Here is a 19067-nt window from a genome sequence, read left to right on the forward strand (position 1 = left end):
AAAGGAGGTATTTGAAAAAATATGCTGGTGGTCCCCCTCCATTTATTTCCCCTCTTTAGCCCTGCGTTCTTCTGCAATGTATATATTGAATTATAAGAAATGTTGATATGTTATACACTCCCTATTACAGATGATATATCACATCCCATATCCTTCTGAAATAAGGGAACGTGGATCCTGATAAAGCACTTTATCCTTGCGAAACATGTTGATCCACTGCCCCCGATAAAAGTAATCTTGCGGCAAATTCTCCGCTCAGAGCACTTTTAGCTGAAAGCCAGCCGCTCGCCGTTGTTGGAAATACCAGTGTTATGACAGTACAATTTGACATTACATCTGCCTACCTTTTGGAAGTTGAGTGTTTTTTGCTTCAAGTATATATATTTGGGGGATGGTGTCCATTTTTCTTTTTGTGTGCACAGTCCTTCCACCAGTTAATTTTGGTGACAAATACTTCAGTCAATTAAATGAATACTATTTTAGTCTACAAAAATAAGACTAAAACAATTCAGATTACTAAAATACGGCTAAATCTGTGTCTGTAGTGCATCTTCAAACCCGAATACCATAAATAATAAACAGGTTTTTAGATTTTTACTCCAAGAGTATATAATGTTTGACAGTTCTAAAGAAATACATTTGAATGCATTAACTAAACCCATTATATTTAATTTGATGTAAAAATGAACACTGCCTTCCACCAGCGTGTATATAGACGTATACAGCTTTTCATCACTATCCAGTTTGGGCTTCAACTTTAGTGAATTACTCTGCTTCGAATCTCTGCTTTCACGTTGTACAAATCACCAAAAAAAAAGTGAGAGTCACAACACATTTTATTATGTGATTTAGGTGACAAGCCTTCCAGGTATAGTGGAATCACACTTGCGCTCTTTGCGGTGTAAACAAAAGGTCATATTAGGATCCAGAACAAAGAAAAAAAAACAAAACATACAAACATATTAACTCTCACTGTAATATACAAAATCAAAACAGGATTAACTGTACAAAAGAACATAAAAACAAAAAGGAAGTGTAGTACTAAACAAATGGTCTCCAACCAGCTAGCTGCTTGCATTCAAGTTGTTTCTTAAAACAAGTGCAGAATGCTCCTTAACGACCCTCGTCCAGGTAGGAGCCAATGCTGAGGTGTCAAAGAAAAACTTGCACCTATTTCAACAAACAGCTTGAACCTTTTGCAAATGAAAAAAAAAAGAAGAAATATATAAAAAAAAAAAAAAAAAAAAGGCTGAAAATAAAGCTGCAGCTGGTTAGGGATCAGCAAGTGTTTGCGGGGCTAGGAAGAAGTGTCTCCTGTCCTCCCCAGAGGCAGTGGATATTAAGTGTTAACTTGGGAAGACAGCACCCCCTGGTGGAATGATAAAGTTATTGCACTGCTCTTACCCAGGCAGGATTACTACCATATTCCCTTCAACCTTATCTTTGGAGAAGTTTAAGAGGGAAGCCTTTTAAGAGAACCAGTCTCACCCTCCTCTGGCATTATTCCAGGTTATTCCCAATTCTAGATAACTATTTGGTTCACTATTGTTGAGCTGGCACCCGTCTGCCCTCCAGCAGCTGCAGCAGTTTTTTGTGCAGAGGCTGACAGATGCGAGCATATCCCTGGCGGCTCAGGTGGAGGTAATCATACATGTCGTTGTGACTGATCGTGCCATCAGAATGCACAAACCCAGGATCCAGATCAAAGAGCATGGCGTTGGGCATGGAGGGCATGGCTTCTGCTAGCAGCTCATTCACCTGCTTGTTCCTGTCCCGTAAGGGGTTCGGGTTTTTCCCTCGTGGCAGCAAACTCTGCGAAAAACAAGAAAAATGGTTCAGTAAAGTATTACAGCCCAAATCAAGCTCCCATTTTACTTACATGTCTAAAGGAATGGAACCCATTTTTTTCTATATATAACCAGTATTGTTGCCCCTCCAGTTTTTAACTTGAGGAACCCCCTCTTCTTTACTCTCACTGTTTCTAAAAACGACTTCATCATCCCAGAACCCATCCCATGCAGGCCAATTACATGCCAGCAGTATGTAGTACATGTCACCTTTAGGGATCATTTGCACTTGCTTCAAAACATGGCATTGCACACACTTTTGAAAGCTCTCAATGCCAATCAAAGCGCCTGTCGCTAAATAAAATGGTTGGCTTACAGTCCTGTTTACATGTTGTGTTTGCTTTGCTTCAAAAACGATACCCCATGTTGCTTTCTTGGTGCTTCAAAGCATCTCCAAAGCCTCCATAGAAGTCTGAGACAAAGCACCTGATGCTTTTGAGGGGGCTTTTATTTAGCCTTGGCTTCGCTTTGTTTTGGAGGTATTCAAGGTATGAGATATCCCAGGATGCACTGGGAAACCAACAAGCAAACCAGAAAGACGTCACTTCCGCTTGACGTGTAGATATTTTTGCAGTGTCTGGGGTTTAACACTGAGCGGGGGCACCGGCAGGAACTGGGCGTTACCACTGAGTGGGGGATCTGCTGAACGAGGGTACTAATGAATTAATTGATTAGCTGTATCAAACCACAGAGTGATCCTGTGGATACAGTAACAGTATGAAGTGCCACATCCTGTAAATTTTGGAATATCAAAAGAGAGATGGGGCTTGGACTTTTTAGGCACAGTCAACAAATATTTAATACAAAAAATACATATTTTATTTTAATAGATCACATAAAAAGTACATATTCTAAAAAAAAAAAATCTACATTAGCAATACCATACAAGATATATACAATACCGCTACTGCATAGAACCAGATAGATCTACAAGGAGACAAAAGGATGAAATAGAAGTCATTCCATATGATATATGTCCATGAGTATGGTTCAAAGGCAGATAAACGATGTAAAAAGTAGTTTGCTCTCCTCTACATGTTGCGCGCTGTGTAGCGCTTCTAGCTAATGTATATGTTCCTGAAGAAGCATATACATTATAAAAAAAAAAAAAAAAAAATCTTTTTTACTTTTTGCTATAATAAATACCCCATTAAAAAAAAATAACAAAAACAGATGTTTTCCTCAGTTTAGGCCGATATGTATTCTTCTACATTTTTTTTTTTTTTTTTACAAAAAATAATCGCAATAAGCGTATATTGATTGGTTTGCGCAAAAGTTATAGCGTCTACAAAATAGGGGATAAATTTGACTTCTATTTCATCCTTTTGTCTTCTTGTAGATCTATCTGGTCTATACAGTAGCGGTATTGTATATATTGCTAATGCGGATTTTTTAGAATATGTACTTTTTATGTGATCTATTAAAATATGTATTTTTTATATTAAATATTTGTTGACTGTGCCTAAAAAGTCCAAGCCCCATCTCTCTTTTGATATTCCAGAGGGTACTAATGAGCCAGGGTTCTACTGGGCCCTTTAAAACAAACAGAAAATTAACACACACAGGGCATTTGCCAAGCTTCAAAAAAGCATTGCCGAAGCATCAAAAACAAATCATAAAAGCATGTTGAAGCATTAAGGACTTTAACGTGTGTTGAAGTCAAAGCAAGCCTAAATGATCCTTTACTGATCCATGCAGCATTAAGGAGAAAGTTCTGCAGTGGGGAAGAATCAGAAACTTTGCCAGGTCTTAAAGCTAGTTATGCAATCAGGGAAGTGCCAGAAGCAGCTCTTGTAAACTCCAGATATCGTATTCAAGGTCTTGTACCATAAAAAACCAATACATGTCAGCTGCTGAACTGGGGCTATGGAGCAAAAAAAAAAAAAAAAAAAAAAAACACGTCCCGTCTGGTGCTTCGTTACCCTCCATTAGGAAACAATCCAGTAAATGTCTTTCTCAGCATTCAGCCTGGGCTCACACTGCTGCGATGCAGACACCGCATGTAATGCACACAGGAATCGGCAGCACATTTCTGTGCAAACCACATGCAGTGTCTTTGAGGTGCGATTTGAGCCTTGGATTTGTATGGTTCAAACCACACCACATTCCTAAACTGGTGCAGGATCCTTTTTTGTCCGATTCTGCAAATCGCGCTGCATTTTGCAAACCGATTGCGGCCTGTCGTTAAGTTAACATGGGTTCGCATTGACGGCTTGCAATTTAGGTGCGGTAGCGAATTCGAACTGCATCTAGTGTGAACCTAGGCTCAATGTGAACTCCGACCTTCCCTTCAGTTTTGCAGTTGTACAGGCTCCTCTCCTGTACTGAAATTGCTCATTCATTTCACTGCACACCGTGAGCTTCTAACAGTGTGCATTAGAAGCCGCAGCAAGTCAGATAAATCCCGCCTCACTTCCTGCCTTCAGGAGGTCCAGCAACATCTAGCTCTTTTCTCCCCAAGATGACAGTCTCTGGCCAACAGCTTGCATTTATGGATCCACTTGCCCTCCGGAAGATTTTTCCACCCTTCATGACTAGGCCATTTTTTGCTATTTTGCACTGCGCTATTTTAACTGAAAATTGCACACAGTCATGCAACACTGTACTTAAACTTTTTCCCCACAAATAGAGCTTTCTTTTGGTTTTATTTGATCACCGCTGGGTTTATTTTTTGCGATACAAACGAAAAAAGACCGACAATTTTGAAAAGAAAACAATATTTTTTACTTCCTGCTATAAAACATATCTAAAAAAAAAAAATATTTCTAAATTTCTTCATAAATTTTGGCCAAAATGTATTCTGCTACATGTCTTTAAATAAAAAAAGGCCAATAAGTGTATACTGATTGGTTTGCCTGAAAGCTAAAGTGTCTACAAACTATGGTATAGATACTGGAATTTTTATTTATTTTCATACTACTAATGGCGGTGATCAGCGACTTATAACAGGACTGCGATAGTGCGGCGGGCAATCTGACACTAGCTGACATTGGGGGGAACTCACTAACTGCCACTGACATCACCAGTGACACCAATACAGTGATCAGTGCTAATACTATACACCAGGGGTAGGCAATCTGGGGCCTTCCAGCTGTTGTGGAACTACATTTTCCATGAGGCAAGGCCGACAGTTACAAATACTCCCAGAAGCATGATGGGGCTTGTAGTTCTGCAACATCTGGAGGGCCCCAGGTTGCCTACCCCAGCTATACACTGTCACTGTACTAATGACACTGGGTAGGAAAGGGTTAACTGTGCCTAACAATGTGTGTGATATGTGCTGCTTTTAATAAGCAATCTTGTTGGGTTTTTTTCCTTGCTTAGCACAGTTTTGATTACAAACTGTGCTGCCAGAGAGATACAAAAAAGAGTTTGCTTCACAAGGATAGTGTCTTATCTCCCTGATTTTCTCTCCTTTTGCCCTATGGCGGCACAGAGCTATCAGACGGAACACTGTCAGCCTTCCCCTTTAGCTGAGCCAACATTTACATTCAAGGCTGCAAATGCAAACATTTTAATCGCAGAAACTAACATTTTCTTATTTTTTTTTAACAAAAACAGTGGTGCTTTATTGTTGTAAAAGATAAATTAGAGTTACAGAATACCATTCAACAGAGTAGAATACATTACATACGTAGATTACATATTTGAGGATAGGGAAATTAATATGCAAAACCCACAAACAATACATAAGGTTAATAGTACCATTCTCAACAAGTACCATCCACCCTCCACCCTCCAAAACCCTTCCCTATTGGGATAAACAAACGTAGTGAACTGAATGTTTCTCTACGAGGCCATCCACGGAGCCCAAACTTTTTCAAATTTCCACGGACAGCCACGGTTTATATATGTCATTTTATACATGGGGATTACTGCCTCAATCTGTGCCTCCCAGGCTGAAAAAGATGGAGGGGAAGAATCTATCCATTTCATAAGTATTTCTTTTTTGGCATAGAAAAGAAGGAAGGAAATCAGTAATTTAAGATGATATGGCCTCTGCTCATCATCATGTATCCCCAACAACGCCATGGCCGGCAAAAGCGGAATAGAGGTCTGCAATCTGGAGTTGATTTCACCTACAATCTTAGTCCAAAATAGTGCAACAACTGGGCACTCCCAGAACATATGTATATATGTGCCTATATGGACTTTGCATTTAGGACACATGGGGTCTCTCTCGGGAAATATGCGATGGAGTCTCTGCGGGGTATAGTAGACCCTGTGTATAAATTTAACTTGAATCAATTTGTCCTTGGATGCTATCACTAATTTCGGGCCATACTCTAGACAGTCCTCCCATCCCTCCCTATCCAGTGACGGGATATCAGCCCGCCATCTTTCCCATAAATCATTAATCTTAGGGGAATCTCTTCCCAGCAACGCATTATATATTGAGGATAGGGGTTTAGACAAGTCTCCAGGGGATAGGAGATCTTCGATGGGGTCCGTCTGTAACAGGGGAGTCTGTGGGAATTGAGCCCTGGCCGCATGTCTCAGTTGTAGGTACCGGAACGCCATCCAGCGGGGCAGTCCAAATTTAGCCGAAAGCTCATGCAGGGAGAGCAGTTGACCCCCAGACATTACGTGTTCCAACAAGGTTACACCATATCTAGCCCACACCTGTGGGTCCGGTATCATACGGAAGTGTTTAAGTCGTGGGTTCCCCCACAGGGGATGAGCTGGAGACAATTGGCCAGGTCTCAAGTATCTGCGCCTAGCCGCCTCCCACACCCTCCAAGTTGCTCTAGTAGGCCCAGGGATCCCACAATATGCCTTGGGTCCTCTATAGGGAAAATTCCGAAGGTCCGTCAGGGAACCCAGAATATTCGCCTCGAGACAGGTTGCCACATTGGATCTAGAACCCTGGAACCACCAGTGTACCGTCACCAACATGGCTGCCCAAAAATATAACTGGAAATCTGGGAGGGCAAGTCCGCCCAAATCTGCAGGTAAACATAACGTAGTACGTGCCAACCTAGGGTTTCTCCCCGACCAAATAAAGGAACCCACTATACGGTCAATCTCCCTAAAAAACGAGGCGGGGACCCAGACCGGGCAGTTCCTAAACAGATAGTTAAATTTGGGCAGTATCATCATTTTAAGGAGACTAATGCGACCCAGAAGATTCAGAGGAAGACTCTCCCAGGCAGCACATTTCGAACGTAGGGTGTTCAGGACAGGGGTCAGGTTTTTTACAATAAAATCAGAGAGATTCCTAGTGATCACAACTCCAAGGTATTTAAATTCCCCAACCCTTTGTAGTGGGGAGGAGAGGGGTCCAGAGTTAACCTCATCATCTATAAAAAATAGGACTGATTTGGTCCAATTAATCTTAACTCCCGAGAGACCACCAAAACTGTCAAAAATACGCAGGGCAGCTTGAAGAGAGGGTCCAGCATCATTAAGGTACAATAATGCGTCGTCGGCATAGAGGGAGAGGCGCTCTTCCATCATACCCACCCGCAGGCCCAGAACGTCCGGAGCACACCTAATGGCAATTGCCAGAGGCTCCAGCGCCAGGGCGAACAGGCTGGGGGAGAGCGGGCATCCCTGCCTCGTACCACGAAACAGATCAAAGGAGTCTGAGACCCAATTGTTGGTGCGAACCCGTGCCCGGGGGGATCGGTACAGCAATCGTACTCCGTGAATAAATTTAGGACCGAATCCGAATCTACGCAAGGTTTCCCATAAAAACTTCCACTCAACAGAGTCGAAAGCCTTCTCGGCATCCAAAGAGGCAATAACCCTGGACCCCGTGTTGTCATGCGATGTTGCTAAGTTAAGGAATAGGCGCCTAATATTGATATCTGTGCCCTTGCCTGGCATAAATCCCGTCTGGTCTATACCCACTAGGTCTTCTATTACATGGGATAGTCGGGTGGCCAAGACCTTAGCAAAGATCTTGGCATCAACATTTAGCAATGAGATGGGCCTGTACGATGCACAATCAAGAGGGTCTTTTCCTGGTTTAGGAACCAGTACAATAACCGCCTCATTCATTGAGTCAGGTAGGGCTGGCATATTTGCAAATTTAGAAAGCAGTGAAGTCAACTTAGGGGCCAGTAGTTCAGAAAAATTGGAGTAAAATTCAGATGGTAACCCATCTGCACCCGGGGCCTTCCCTCCCTTGAGATGTCCCATGGCAACCTGTATCTCCTCAAGTGTGATGTCAGCCTCCAGCCCCTCCCTTGCTTCCTCAGACAACACAGGGATAGACAGGGAGTCAAAAAAAGAGGACATGGATGAGTCCGATGCAACATCTCTAGAGGAGTAAACCTCCTGAAAGTATTCTCGGAAACGATTATTAATATTAGCAGGGGCAGTAAGGATCTGGTCAGTATTGTCTCTAATGGAGCCTATGGGGGTTGAAGGTATGTTTCCCTTAGCCAGCCACGCAAGAAGCTTCCCATTTTTACCACCATGCTCGAACACGCGTTGAGCGGAGTATAACAAAGCCTTGTCGGTCTGGGCCATCCTAGTGGTGGATAGGTCACGCAAGGCCTTTTTCCACGCCCTATACCGGCCCTCCCCAGGAGCAGAAACGTATTCAGCCTCCAACCTGCCTGCCAGTGCCTCCAGCTCATCTATGGAGCGAGTAGAGTCACGCTTGAGCCGAGTGATACTATGCCCATACTCCCCTCGTATCCAAGCTTTAAATGAGTCCCATACAACAGGAGGGGTAGCTGATTCAGCATTGTCTGTCCAGAAGTTGCAGATAGAGGCCGTTAGGGGTTCCAACAGTCTCTCATCATTAGCCCAAAATCTGGACAAACGCCACAGGCGAGTCCCTGGTGGAACAGACAGCGTCAGTGTCAAGCACAATGGTGCGTGATCTGAAATTCCCCTGGGAAGCACAGACAGGTCATGTACATATTGTAATGCAGGGCCTGAGGCATAGACAAGATCAATTCTAGATAGCGTTTTGTGTGAGGCTGAATGGCAAGTGAAAACTTTCAGTGTCGGGTACAAGTGCCTCCAGACGTCAGTGAGGGCAAAAGTTTCCGCCCACTGCCTGAGGTCCGGGGTGTCCCGAGCCGAGGATTGCAGCCGATCAAGTTCCACCAGTGGAACCATGTTAAAGTCCCCCACGAGGTATACCAATGCGGTATCAAATTGCACCGCTATCTGCATGATCTCGTGAAGGACCCTGCCAGATGCTGGCGGAGGAACATAAAGCCCAACTAGTACCACATTCTTATCAAATATATTAGCATGTATAACAACAAATCTCCCTTCTTTATCTGTTTTAACCTCAATCAGCCTAAACGGTAGTGTCTTGTGGACCAGGATGCTGACCCCTCGGGCATAGGTGGAAAAGGTGGAATGATAATTAAGGCCCACCCAGGCTTTCCTAAGGCATACCGTTTTGTTTTGCGGCAGATGTGTCTCCTGGAGAATACAGATCTGCGGGTTGTGGGATCGGAGGAAACGAAACACCAGGGAACGCTTAACAGCAGTATTAAGCCCCCGAACGTTCCATGAAATTACCTTTATCTCAGCCATGGAGTATGAGGTATAGTGGAAATGCAGTTATGTAACATACCAGACAGGCAGCATCCCAGTCCAGCCACACATATATTGTTCTACATAGCACTGTGTAAATGGTTCTGTTCAAACATGCGTCATATCTAAAGCACCTGAAACAGTAAAATAGTGTTAACAAAAACAAACCCAGCATTAAACCCCGCCCCCCACCCCGCATCCCCCACCCCAACCTAGGAATGCCTTGTTCCCCTAACATCAAAAAATAAAAATAAAACCCCAAGTTCAGGGAGCGTGAACCAGTGGGTGTAGACCCTTAGTGGAGAGGATTGTCCACGTAAGGTGACGAGAGACTCCGCCGCCATTAGGAATCAGGAGAAAAATAGCGTTCCAACCAACAGAGGTTATTTCGGGCCGTCTCATTTCGGACCACTGTGGGTGAGTAGATGTGTGGATTAAACTAGCAACACATGAAGAATAAAAAAAAAAAAAAAAAATAAAAATTAAAATAAAGTATGTTCTCCGTTTAGGATAAATGAGGAGGATCATCCTGTAGCTTGGGAAGACAGGGTATGCCATACTTTAGGCAATCAATCTGACAAAAGTGCTTTTCTCCCTGTATTGCAGTTAGCAACTGATTGTCTCCCAGAGTGGAATTACAGCCTAGGCAGTCATAATGAAAGGTGTATATCACTTGCAAGTGAAAGTAGAGGGAGAAGTGAACCTGCAATACGTGTAACGGTCACTAGAGTCCGCCAGCGACCCTCCTTCAGGAATTACTGAAATCTGAGCTTCCAAGAGAGCCAAACAAGTCATTGCTGCAGCATGTCAGTAAACATAGGTAATCTTTATCTCTAAAAATCCCAACATCTCAGGAACATCTTGTCAAGGACAAAAAAGGTTATCCCACAGTAGATTCAACCAGTGGCAAGCTTGAGAGTAGATATCACCTGGCATAGCCAGGGGCACAACACTTATACTGTATACTGACGGGGAATACAAAAGGCACAACGGGTGCAAGATTAAATCCCCTATTGAAATTTGAACAATCAGCGGCCAATATTCAGAGCAGAAGTACAGAAGAGCATGTTGCAGCGTTTAACGGTTGGGGGGCAATGATTCCAGCCATGCGTTAGCATCCCTGGGGGAGGTAAAAAATCTGGTAGTTTCCCCGTCTTGAACCCTCAATCGCGCTGGAAACAGAACGCTGTATCGAATGCCCTTAAGACGCATGTCTGCCTTCACCTGGTCAAAGGAGCGTCTGAGCTTTTGAGTTTCGACAGAGTAGTCAGGGAAGATAAGTAGCTTGTTATTTTGATGGCGTATTTCTCCCTGTACTCTAGCAGCTCGAAGCACTTCATCCCTGTCACGGAAGTTCAGAAACTTTAGGATAAATGTGCGTGGCGGCGCTCCGGGGGGGCCCGGCTTGGGAGGGATCCGGTGAGCCCGCTCCACCGCATAGAAAGGTGAAAATTGAGCACCTGGTAGGAGGGAACGTAGTAGGCCTTCAATAAACTCCGTCGGACATTTCCCCTCAGCTCCTTCCGCCAGACCTACAATACGGAGGTTGTTCCTCCTGTTACGGTTTTCCGCATCCTCGGATTTATATTCCAGTGCTCTAATTTTGGTTTGCAGGGCCCTTAAGTCTGTTCCATGAGACTCTACAGTGTCCTCCACTTGCCCCAGACGCTGTTCCGCATCAGAAAGTCTGCCCCTAATTTTATCCATGTCCAGCCTTATTAGACCAACATCTAATTGCACAGCATCTACCTTGGAGGTAAGGGTAGTAAGGGAGGCTTGGCAATTTCCTATAGCAGCCAGGACATCAGCCAGGCCTGGCTGTGTAGAGGGGGACTGCTCTGGCTGCTCTGTCTGGGACGCCATGTTGTAACTAGCTCGCCTCCCGGGCCCCACGCGGCCCACACAGGCCGCCTCTGTCTCCACCGGTTCGGGGGAAAATTTCAACTTCTTACCCCTTCCTCTGGCTGGCCGGGATGATCGGCGGTGCATGTGAAGAAGTCCGTCGGCTCAAAGACCCGCTGCTGATGCTGCTTTAAAAATCTTCCACAAGCGAGTTACAGGGCGGAGGTGATCCCGGGTGCAGCAAGATGGCCGCTTCTCCAGAGACCAGGTCGGGGCCCCAGATCCTCCAACTCGCCACCACAGGGTGTAGGAATGCTGTGGCGGTGCCCTCAGGTAATCCGTTGGCCAGGGCAGGCAGTCCGGGGCCTCCAGGGAGCAAGATGTGGCAGGGAAATGATCAGGAGCTGCCGCCGGGTGTAGCAAGATGGCCGCCGCTCCAGGCAGCAGGTCGGGCCTCAGACCCTCCAGCCAGCTGCTACAGGGCTCAAAATTGTTGTGGTAGCGTCCACAGGTGGTCCGGGGGCCAGGGCAGCTAATCAGGGGTCTCTGGGGTGCAGGATGCGGCCAGAAATCGTGATGGAGCGGCCGCCGGGTGCAGCAAGATGGCCGCCGCTCCACGGACTAGGCCGAAGCCGCGGTCTGTCCTACAGGCAGTCCCCGGGCGGGGAGATCCGGCGATCGCGGCCGCGGATGGCGCTCCAAAAGGCTGGATTAGGTCGATGGCCAGGCCGGGAACAAAGCAGGCTTGCTGGTTACTGCAGGGAGGTTAGGATCGCCCGGATTATGGCCGGATTGTGTTGTAGGAGTAATGGCAAGCGGAGCTCCCACTAAACACGTCCTACCCCATCACTCTCCAGGCCACGCCCCAACATTTTCTTATTGAAGTGTTACTAAACCCAGCAATATGAAAATAGTTCACCCGCCCCACCCCCCCACAGCTTATAAATCTTATTTTTACATTAAAATACTGCCACTATATACCTTTTTGGATTATCTGTATACCGTGGTTACATCATAAACTGCACAGTTTCTCCAGTGCTGAGAGTTCAGGTAGGAGGAGATTGCCTGTATACACGCCCACATGTGTCAATATCATGTGACCTAGCTAACTCTGAAAAGAAGTAAATGTTCTCTCCTGCATACAAGACAACAAAGCATGTGCAGGTCGGCTGCCCTGCCTGTGTCAGCTGGCTTTCCCCAGATAGACAGTGGGGGGGGGGGGGATCTGTGCATACAGGATAAAACAGCATTTTTACACAATGCAGAGGATTAACCCCTAAAGTTCCACAGTGAATATAACAAGCATGCTATGCTGCATATACAGACTGATTTTACTGTTGTGGATTTTCAGTAAGGAAGTGATTGCTCTGGACTTCAACAAAATGGCAGCCTCCATTAAGAAGAAACAGGAGCAAAGCTGGAGGCAATTTACAGCACACACTCATTTTGGTAGTATAATTATTAATGTGGAATGCATGTTCTTTTGTTAAAGAATATTAAATTGTTATCAAACTGTTAATGGTAAAGATTTGCCTTAAGCTTTAATTTTTTTATTCTATCCATGATGCAGGCTCAGCATCACATGTGGGAATTACCTAGGGTAGCCTACATGCAAATACAGCCTGCCAAAAAAAAAAAAAAAAAACACTTTTCTAAACTGAAAATCACCCAATAAGGCATTTTGATATTTGCATAAACCCTCCCAACAGTCAGCTCACTGCTGGACTGAAGCCTCTCAAGAGGAGTACCGAGGCAGAGTGCTTGGCAGGAGAGGAGTACTGAGGCAGAGTGCTTGGCAGGAGAGGAGTACTGAGGCAGAGTGCTTGGCAGGAGAGGAGTACTGAGGCAGAGTGCTTGGCAGGAGAGGAGTACTGAAGCAGAGTGCTTGGCAGCAGAGGAGTACTGAAGCAGAGTGCTGGGCAGCAAAGGAATACTGAAGCAGAGTGCTGGGCAGCAAAGGAGTACTGAAGCAGAGTGCTGGGCAGCAAAGGAGTACTGAAGCAGAGTGCTGGGCAGCAAAGGAGTACTGAAGCAGAGTGCTGGGCAGCAAAGGAGTACTGAAGCAGAGTGCTGGGCAGCAGAGGAGTACTGAAGCAGAGTGCTGGGCAGGAGAGGATTACTGAGGTAGTGGTGGCTATTGGTAGGATGGCAGCTGCTGCAGTTGGACAATGCACTCAGTGGTACCACGAAGTACCCTGGGCACATACTGCACTAAATGCAAGTACAGCGCCTAGCCACAGCAAATGTCAGACTCTAATAAAGTTTGACAGGCTGCCCGGCAGCAGGCACACCTGTTCCCACTACCCGCAGCTAAACAAACGCCAGGGCCCCTTGCACCTGGGCTACATGCCCAGTGTTCTCAGGGCATAAACAGATCTGTCACTAGCAAACTGGTATAGAGTACTGCAGCCTCCAATGTCCGCTGTAAGGGCAGCCTGTTCTAATGGTAAAACTTTGACTTTTTAGACTTTTGTTTTCCACATACACATACCTGGTCTGTGGCTCAGAAGTATTGAAGCCAGCTGCCCAAGTTGTGAAACAATTAGTGGGGGGGGGGGGGGGGGGGGGGGGAGAGAAAAAGAAAAAAGCTGAGCAGGTCTGAAATAGGAAAGCCTTGCCTCCTACAATAGAAGCTCCATATAAGCCGATAAGCCAGGCTGTCAAACCCCATGATCTTCTGAAGGTAGTATCTGATGTGTCTCTGTCGTGCAGAGACACATCATATTTTAGGGTGCCAGATACACAGTTTTCTCTAGTGCAAGAATGGTTGTGATAAAAGGCTGCCTGCAGCATCTGTTCTACATCATATCCCGACGACTTTTGTGATGGACTCCAAGTTGTCACATGCCGACTTGTCATAACCTGCAACATTTCAAGGAGGAGGAACTTCTCCAACACTTACCAGCACCACGACCTTAGCTTGAGGCTGCCTCTGCTGCATGCATCGGACAATGGCTTGAATACCCCCTGAAATCTGCTCTGCAGTGTTTCCCTGGTTGAATGTGCCCACCCAAAGCACAATAATCTGTTAAAATCAAAAGAATACAAATAAATGTACATATACATCACTCAGAATGCGTCTTGCCTTTAGCTACTAAAAAAAGATAGCATCCAGTCTGGGGTGTACAGGTATCGGTATCTACAGCAGGATCTGATTCCACAGTAATTCATTCACCTCAAACTTCAAAGTAAAGAAGGTAGCTGCACTCCAAATTAAAAGCCATAGTTAAAAATGTTATGAGTGGTCCAACAAACAAGTGAAACATGTTAGGCTGGGTTCACACACATCAGGCTGTCGTTTGCAGTTCGGAGTGTTTGTTCACCGGTTCAGGTGCAAATTTTTTCCCAAATTCGAATCTGAACCAGACCCAAAAACACACAGGACCCTTTTCAAAACCGCACCGTGACCGTCCCAGGCATGTGTGAACCAACTCCATTAAAAGCCAGTCACATTCACGTGTTATGTGAAATGGATGCGGTTAAAAACGCATCCAATTTGCATATACGTGAACCCGGTCTTACAGGCAGAGCTCAGGTGGTCTGTCTTGCACTGGTTCATTAAAAGAGAAGTAAAAGGTTTTTTTTTTGTTTGTTTTTTTTAATTTCCCCCCTTTTATACTTACCTAGGTGGATGCAGCATCAGTCCAATGCTACATCTGTCCCCCAAGGACTTGGCACTGATAGCCGAATGATCGAACATCGCCGATCGCTCTGTTCTCACAGCTCCATGGGCAGAGAGCTGCTGACTGTCAGTCAGCAGCTCTCCACTCTTCCCCCTGCATTCACTGGAGTGCTGAGCGGCTGTCTCAGGCTCTCAGCAGCTCGGTGAGAGGCTGAGACGGGTATCAGTCCAGGCACCTGGCAGATCCAGACTTTCCTGTCGTGATGCCACTGTGCCTGGACTGATTCCTGTGACGTCAGCAGACAGCGGACTTCAGACCGATCTCTGCTGAAAACGGGTCACAGCAGTGCAAAATGAATTGCACTCCTTTGATCCATAGGAGAAGCCCAGCCAAACAAGCCTAGGCTGTACTTCTCCTTTAAGGCTGGGTTCACACTGATGCGAATTAGATGCGGGTTTTATCCACATCCAATTCGCATGACAGGAGAGTGACTGGCTCTCAATGGAGCCGGTTCACACATCTCCTTGGCAGCCGCAAAGCGAATTGCACAGGGGTCTTGTGCATCTTTGGCTTCGTTTCAGGTCCGAATTCAGACCCAGAAATGGAGAACAGGGATGCCCGGACCCCTGCTATGAGCCATGTTCGTATTAGGTGTGAACCCAGCCTCAATCTTTTCCCATGGCTTTTAACCACTTACGGACTGCTGCACGCTGATATACGTCCTAACTTTGAAGAGGAATATAGTTGTTATGGCAGCAGCTAGCTGCCATAACCCCAGTATCCTCGCTCTTCGGCCGGTGGTCCGCTTTCTGATAATTGTGGTTACTGCGGCGGATTCGCCGCAAAATCACTTTTAATCGGCGGCGGGAGGTGGCCCCCGCCGCACTCCGGAGCCCTCCGCCGCTTACCGGATCCGTCCGGATGGCCCCCACCCGTCTCCATAACATTGCAGGGCGGAAGCGATGTTAAAACGTCATTTCCGCCCATAGCTCTTAAAGGGCCATTGCATTTTAGTGTAAATATGAGATCTGAGGTCTTTTTGATCCCAGATCTCATATTTAAGAGGTCCTGTCATGCTTTTGGGATGTTTACATTCCTTGTAATAGGAATAAAAGTGACACAATTTTTTTTTTTTTTTTTTTTAAAGAACAGTGTAAAAATTAAAAAAAAAATTAAAAAAGGTAAAATAAATAAGAAAAAAAAAAAAAAAAAAAAAAAAAAATTTTTAAACGCTTCCTGTCCCGCCAAACTCTCATGCAGAAGCGAACGCATATGTGAAAACAGTGTTCAAACCACACATGTGAGGTATCGCCGCGATTGGTAGAGCGAGAACAATAATTATAGCACTAGCCCTCCTCTAACTCAAAACATGCAACCTGTAGAATTTTTAAATGTTGCCTATGGAGATTAAGGGTAAAAGTTTGTCGCCATTCTACCAGCGGGCGCAATTTTGAAGCGTGACATGTTGGGCATCAATTTACTCGGCGTAACATTATTTTTCACAATATAAAAAAAAAAAAAAAAAAAAAAATGGGCTAACTACTGTTGGCTTATTTTTTCATTCAAAAAAGTGTATTTTTTTTCCAAAAAAAAAGTGCGCTTGTAAGACCGCTGTGCAAATACGGTGTGACAGAAAGTATTGCAACGACCGCCATTTTATTCTCTAGGGTGTTAGGAAAAAAAAATGTATAATGTTTGGGGGTTCTAAGAAGTTTTCTAGCAAAAAAAAACTGTTTTTAACAACAAATCTCAAAAAGAGGCTCGGTCCTTAAGTGGTTAATTGTTAATTTGGAGTGCGTCTCTATTACCAACATTGTAATAGAATTTTCTGTAATCCCCTGTGCCCTCTATACAGCAGCACTTTTAGATGGGCTTTTCACTAGAATGTAGCACCAATTAATCACATCCACATTCGGGTGAAGGGGATGTGTTTGACCCAATTTTCTCTTGCAATGTGAACAGACCTCAAAAGAAACCTGGTGCATTCAAAGAAGCACAAACAGCCTGAGAATCATCATCCATACTGCACATTTATAAATAGAAATCTGTAGACTTTCGATTAAAGCACAGTGCAGAAAAACAAAGCCTGTCTATACAAAAGCTCTTAATATGGGACACTATTTGAGTACATTTGTGTCTCAATCTAAGACCCACCTTTGGTTTGATGTGTTTCAGTTCCCCGTTCTCCATTCTCCATAATACATGCTGGGTGCCCTCACCCAATCCTCCAAAGTTCAGGGCGTGCATAGGGGAGAAGAGATCCCTCCAAACCTGGTGAAAAAAAAAAAAAAGAAAATCCTTGCTATGTGAGCTGATGTACAGGTGAGGGAAAGTGCATAAAGGAGCTTCCAAAAGGATAAGAGATCTAAACCAACCAACAGCCAACTTGTGTATTTTACTAGTTAGCAGGTAATAAGCTGAATATATAAGGAACTGCAGACTCTGAGCAATGTTGTCACTCTCTGCTAAATGCAAAACTTTTATACATTTTGGATAGAGTAGGGAAAGGTTATTTGTACGGTTGCACCGATACCGGTACGAGTGCCGATACTAAGCATTTGCATGAGTACTTGTACAAATGCTGCAGTACCTAAAACTGAATCACATGCGGTTTCCTGCACCACCCCTGTGTGCTTGTCATAGTGTCTTCAGCCTGGGTTCACACAGGAGTGGTGCAGGAAACCACATGTGATTCAGTTCAGACAGGAATTACACTGCATTACTGATCAAATCGCATGCGGTTCTTTGCAGTGCTATTTTGTATGGGCTTAAATCGCACCACAAACAGTATCGGTACTCAGGGAGTATTTGTGTACTAAGTATCAGCACTTCACCAGTAAAAAAAAAAAAACAAAAAAAACAGTAATCGGTGCAACCCTAGGTATTTGATTTAGCTATCCCAGTCCAATTAGGGAGATTTCCCTTTAATTCCTGTCTAATGCCGGCCATACATACAACCCGACAGGTTGGTTGTACACAAGTCGATCTAATCGATCCACTTTTGTCTCGATCAGTGCTTCTAGCTATAGTAGGCATTGCTGATCAGTACTTTCTGATGGTGGTGAAGTCTCCCCGTTGTCAGAATACAATAGCTTAGCTGGATGGATTTCCCCATCCACACTGAGTGGGTGGATGTGGGAATCAAGTCATTTTTTCGTTTAACCTGCTGGTTGAAGGAAAAAAAAAAAAAAAAAAAAACTCATGTATGGCCAGCCTTAGAGGCACAGAAGGAAGCGAGAGGAAATGCCCTCTTAACAGTTGTCACAGGAACAGCTGTCCCCTTTGGAAGACTTCCCCTCTATTCCTGTTCTAGAGACAACTATAACATTTTGGATTTCTGATGAGAGGATAGGAGCTGGATCCTACAAAATCAGGTGGGATTGGATGTCTCTGGGGGGCATTGTGGACCATAAAAACAAGGAAAGGAGAGCCACCCTCAAAGTTTGATTCCATTAACTTTTTGCCACTCACGTAACGTACTTTAACACCCACATGCCATACATACACTATATTACCAAACACATTGGGTTGCCTGCCTTTACGCACACATGAACTTTAATGACATCCCAGTCTTAATCCGTAGGGTTCAATAGTGACTTGGCTCACCCTTTGCAGCTATAACAACTTCAAATCTTCTGGGAAGGATGTCCACAAGGTTTAGGAGTGTGTCTATGGGAATGTTTGACCATTCTTCCAGAAGAGCATTTGTGAGGTCAGACACTGATGTTGGCCTGGCTCACAGTCTCCACTCTAATTCATCCCAAAGGTGTTCTACTGGGTTGAGGTCAGGACTCAAGGCCAGTCAAGTTCCTCCACCCCAAACTCGCTCATCCATGTCTTTATGGACCTTGCTTTGTGCACTGGTGTGCAGTCATGTTGGAACAGGAAGGGGCCATCCCCAAACTGTTCCTACAAAAGTTGGGAGCATGAGATTGTCCAAAATGTCTTAGTATGCTGATGCCTTAAGTGTTCCCTTCACTGGAACTAAGGGGCCAAGCCCAACCCCTGGAAGACAACCCCACACCATAATCCCCCCTCTACCAAATGATTTGGACCAGTGCACAAAGCAAGGTCCATAAGGACATAAATGAGCGAGTTTGGGGTGGAGGAACTTGATTTATGTAATAAAATAAAAAAACCTTGACTTTAGAATCACTTAAAGTAACTACATTCCTTGTTTAAGATTTGTATTTCTTTCACTCTATTGCAGATTTTCCCTCACCTCCCACCTGGTAAAACCAGCATTACA

General features: G+C 44.8%; 1 protein-coding gene across 1 annotated transcript in view; it reads right to left on the reverse strand.

Annotated features, from left to right (window-relative positions):
• Positions 1-818: 818 nt before the first annotated feature.
• PAFAH1B3 (platelet activating factor acetylhydrolase 1b catalytic subunit 3) overlaps positions 819-19067 on the reverse strand; it is a 44601-nt gene continuing 26352 nt past the window's right edge. Inside the window, exons 4-6 of the mRNA XM_073602038.1 lie at positions 16973-17089; positions 14098-14220; positions 819-1812 (exon numbers count right to left, since the gene is read on the reverse strand). Of these exons, the coding sequence (XP_073458139.1) occupies positions 1543-1812; positions 14098-14220; positions 16973-17089 (510 nt within the window). The 3' untranslated portion in view covers positions 819-1542. The remainder of the gene's footprint in view (positions 1813-14097; positions 14221-16972; positions 17090-19067) is intronic.

This window comes from Aquarana catesbeiana, linkage group LG10, assembly GCF_042186555.1.
Source record: "Aquarana catesbeiana isolate 2022-GZ linkage group LG10, ASM4218655v1, whole genome shotgun sequence".
NCBI classification, from domain to species: Eukaryota; Metazoa; Chordata; class Amphibia; order Anura; family Ranidae; genus Aquarana; species Aquarana catesbeiana.